Genomic DNA, 4218 nt, shown 5'->3' on the forward strand with positions numbered 1-4218 from the left:
TAAAGGGTGAATTTAAATAAAACCTGCTGACTATGGCTGCAATTGGAATGTTCTTTAGTCCACATTAATCTGAACTAGGGCTGAAATATTATCAAAATATTGCATTATGGCCATGTACAATATTCAAAAATAATGTTTCCCACTAATTGTAAATCATCGTAATATTTGTCAAAACGATCCCAAAATGTTTTTACCATATCGTGCAGCCCTAATCTGAACACACACATTTACATTGTCTACTCTTTCTCAGTTTAACTATCACAGAGACAATTAGATCTGTGTTTATGAACACCATCTCCACTGTAAAACCAAACCAGCTGAACCAGAGCTTGCCGGTACTGTAAGATCACAAGCTGCACACTGGACCCACTCACATGGGTGTTGCAAGTTTTCTCTCAGTCAAGGTCTAAATAAAATATGAATAATGCTGGGGCCTTCTAATAAAGTAAAAACAGCAGGTTAAGCATCCTCCCCACTCTTGTCATTTTTGCACAGTCCCTAATACAGCCTCCAACAATTTAAGCATGAAAAAATATTTGATTTGTGTACCTCAAGAAAGTAACTCAAGTATTTATTGCTAGGGTAACTTGGGTAATTTAAGTAAATTTGACCAATTTCATACATTGAACTTAAAACTACACTCATATGCACTTACATTGAATTTACTTTTCTTCTTCCACTAAAGCTGATTATTTCATTACCTGTCAAAACAGTTGTCTTATGATTAAAAAAAAATACAATTAATCAATGATCAAAATGGTATCCAATTAATTTGGGGGCTTTGGGGCTTACATTTTTGTAAAAATATAAAGTCAACATAAAGAATATGAGTCAATGGAACAGGCTGGAATTATATCACCAAAACTGTACAAATCAGTTATTAATTAATTTTTGAGGTGGATTTAATTCATGTGATTTTTTTGATGATTAAGTTATATTAGCTTACTTCTTTTATGTAGGATTTACAGTGAAGAGGAAACTAATAGCCAAATGCTGGGTTAGTTACTCAAAAAAAACAACAACTACTAACTGTAACACTGCTACTAGTTATTATTACTAGCAATGCCTTACTGCCCAACACTAATAGAATAAAGTGGCATAAATACTGAAGTCGTTCAAGTACCTCAAAATTAGGCTTCAGTACAGCTTGAGTAAATGTTCTTAGTTATATTGCACCACTTTCCACTGCATTTCACTGTCATCAAACCCTTTAGTGAAATACTGTGTGCAAGCATCTGAAGCTGAAGGTCACTTAACCATTATCCCAAATGTGTCATCATGTCCCTCAAGTGCCAGTGTTTGCTCCTCTCTCTGCTCATAAAAACTAATGGCTCATTTTGGTGAACATACACTCTGCCTGTGACTTTTAGAACCAAAACATTTGGGAGGATGGGAGCCCCTGCATGTGCTCTACCACTCCCCTTCCAGCTGAGCGGCTACTGTAGCTGCTATAAGAGCCCTCCCTGTCATGAGGACTATCACTGGGCCATCCTATGGGGAAGTGTCTAAACAAACTGTGGGCTTCTGCTGGCTAAACCTTGGAGTTACAGCGACTTTTACGCACGGCTGTCGTCTGCATGCAGCTGTTTTTTACTTGAATACGCGGGATTGGCTCTCCCTGTGCAACACTTATGATGGCTTTCACCATGCTGAGGCCGGTGTCGACGCATCCCTTCTCTTACCCCGCTGACCTGACCTTGATGTCGGACGACGAGGAGGGGAACCGCAGCGAGAGCGACGGCAGTAGCACGGACCAGGGCTACGGCTGCTGCGGGATTCCGGGGGACAGTTACAGGCTGGAGTCCGGCGGCGTGGTGCGACAGCGGAACGCCGCTAACGCCAGGGAGAGATACCGGACCCAGAACGTCAACACGGCCTTCACGGCGCTGCGGACACTCATCCCCACGGAGCCGGTGGACAGGAAACTCTCCAAAATCGAGACACTGCGCCTGGCGTCCAGCTATATCTCCCACTTGGCCAACGTGCTGGTGGTCGGGGACGGGAGGGAGGACGGCCAGCCGTGCCTCAGTGCCGTGTACAAGGAGGTGAAGGGGGGTGGAGAAGGCAAACAGCCCCGGACTATCTGCACATTCTGCCTCAGCAACCAACGGAAAGGGGTAAAATATTCATTGCATATGCAGAAAAACACTTGTCAGATATATCTCCCAGAACTCCATTTCAAAATGTACTATTTTAACACTTCTTTACTGTTGGCAAGCGTAACACATGCAGCATTTATTATTGTAGATCTTCTTATAATTCACCAGGGTCCACTGTTTAATACCGCGTATATTCAGTATAATATGCAGCTTTTTTAAAATGCAGTTTCAACTTCCATAATTGCTCCGCCTGTCATTCCTGCAAAATGCACAACGGGGGAACCAAGTTGCAGAGTTGATGGACCATTTGTATGCCGAATTTCCAATAAAACCCTAATATTTCTGAAAAAATATATTCATTGATGCATGACATTGTGTGTGTCTTTGTAGATAGAAGAGGTAAACACAAAAGTTGCACATTTATAAATGGGTTCAGCATGAAGGAAGAAAGGCAGGTCAGTGCACCCAGAACGCCAGTTAAATAGTCTGAATATTGATTTTCGAATGCCAGTTAGTGCTGTGAATGAATTCTGGTGCCACATCATAATATGTTTAATGTTCAACATTAAGATTAAAGTGTGTGCTATTTGATTTCAGCATTCTAACATTATTTCATATCATAATTCAGGACTGAGAGCTATGAGTTTTATTGGAAAAATACCATAGACATAATGTATTTGCTTAGCGTTTTTTCAACAGTTCATCAGTACATCAAATTGTTTGACTGGAATAAGTCTGTTCCACTTTAGAGGGAGGTCATATGACACTGTGGGGTCAGAATGAGCTGCATGCACCCCAGTAAAACGGACACGGCCCATCTTGGTATTCAGATGCCTGTGTTGGGATTTAGTTTATTTATAGTTGCCATATCATTCAGTGCATGGAGATATCCTTTAAAGGAAAACTGTGCTTTTATCCACTCTAGACAGATATGTAATTGCACTGAACCTATTTATATGCTCTCAGGAAAGTACATCAAAACATCAGAACTATTTATTTCCATAGGCACACTGTGATGATGTTTGAACTGGCAGTGACAGTTCCCTCTGTGTCCACAGGTGAAAGACAGACGAGACTGTGTGAAAAGGCACGGAAGCAGTGCGAGACAAATAAGTCGACGATGAAACTGGGAGTAGGACTGGATCTCTTCAGAGCGGACCTCCGCCGACCATTCCTAGAGTCTAGAAGCATCTCAGTACCACAACAGCCTTTGAGGACTACTTTGGGTTTTGGGAGTTTGGCTCATTGGACATTTTACCCAGAATGAGATAAGAGGACTGGCGCCAAAACCATCTGTGTGTCACCTGCAGATACAGTAACTCTGTCCAGTGTGATGGCACAAGGGAATATGCAGCCAAAGCTGCAGTATGGTCAGGGATATTCCTTTTTATTTTAATGACCAACTACAGTCAAATTCTACATGATGTGTTGATATTTTGGCCTCTAAGCATAATTGTATATATAAAATCTAAATCTACGGGCCATGGAATACACAACATTACCGGCTCCGGAATAGGTCTAAATCATGAAGAAGTAAGCAAAAGGCTAATCACCTTTTATTACTTAAAAACACAATCCATAATCCAAATGTAAATAAAAGGATATCCTCTCCATTCAAGTTCAAAACAAAGGATTTGAAACAGCTAACTGACAACAAATGATAACTAAATATATACTGTCAAAGTTGTGTGATGTTAGTTAAGGCTTATTTACATAAATAATAGTTACATAGTTATAATAATAATAATAGTCTATAGTTACATATGTGAACTTACAAGTAATTTATATAATTTGATAATGGTCCTTTAAAGCTGCAGTAGGTAATTTTTATAAAAATATTTCATAGTCATATTTGCTTAAACTTTCACTATATCCTGACAGTAGTACATAAGACAGACAATCTGTGAAGAAATCAGGTTCCTCTGGCTCATTCTATTTGTCCTAATGACATTTGTAAGAATCCACCGGGCCTGAACGTAAACAATCAGTCAGAGCCAAGAAAGAAGTGTTGAGTCTCATTCTCAGGGCATCATATACAGACACGTTGGGACCCTGGGATTAAGACTCAACAGTCAACTATCTTCAAGCTTTTAACCCAAAGTGTCTATATCTTTCTCAG

The 4218-nt window shown here is 40.2% G+C and overlaps 1 protein-coding gene across 2 annotated transcripts; it reads left to right on the plus strand.

Annotated features, from left to right (window-relative positions):
• The first annotated feature begins 1460 nt into the window (after positions 1 to 1460).
• On the plus strand, positions 1461 to 3999 carry LOC118328920 (transcription factor 15-like). Of its 2 annotated transcripts, XM_035662859.1 has the most exons (3): positions 1461 to 2117; positions 2490 to 2554; positions 3158 to 3999. In XM_035662859.1, exons 1-2 carry the CDS (start codon positions 1632 to 1634, stop codon positions 2523 to 2525), a joined length of 522 nt encoding a protein of 173 aa, XP_035518752.1. In that variant the 5' UTR covers positions 1461 to 1631; the 3' UTR covers positions 2526 to 2554; positions 3158 to 3999. The 2 variants fall into 2 exon arrangements, with proteins under 2 accessions (XP_035518752.1, XP_035518751.1); XM_035662858.1 differs by lacking the exon at positions 2490 to 2554 and having other exon boundaries at positions 1462 to 2117.
• Positions 4000 to 4218: the final 219 nt, after the last annotated feature.

This window comes from Morone saxatilis, unplaced genomic scaffold (assembly GCF_004916995.1).
Source record: "Morone saxatilis isolate NCDOM2014 unplaced genomic scaffold, NCSU_SB_2.0 Contig18, whole genome shotgun sequence".
In the NCBI taxonomy this organism is placed as follows: domain Eukaryota; kingdom Metazoa; phylum Chordata; class Actinopteri; family Moronidae; genus Morone; species Morone saxatilis.

Bases quoted from the DNA above. Each gene is read 5' to 3' on its own strand.
- LOC118328920 (XM_035662858.1), top strand. From the start codon at position 1,632: ATGATGGCTTTCACCATGCTGAGGCCGGTGTCGACGCATCCCTTCTCT. The intron at 2,118-3,157 runs GTAAAATATTCA...CTGTGTCCACAG, and splicing joins TCAGCAACCAACGGAAAGGG to GTGAAAGACAGACGAGACTG.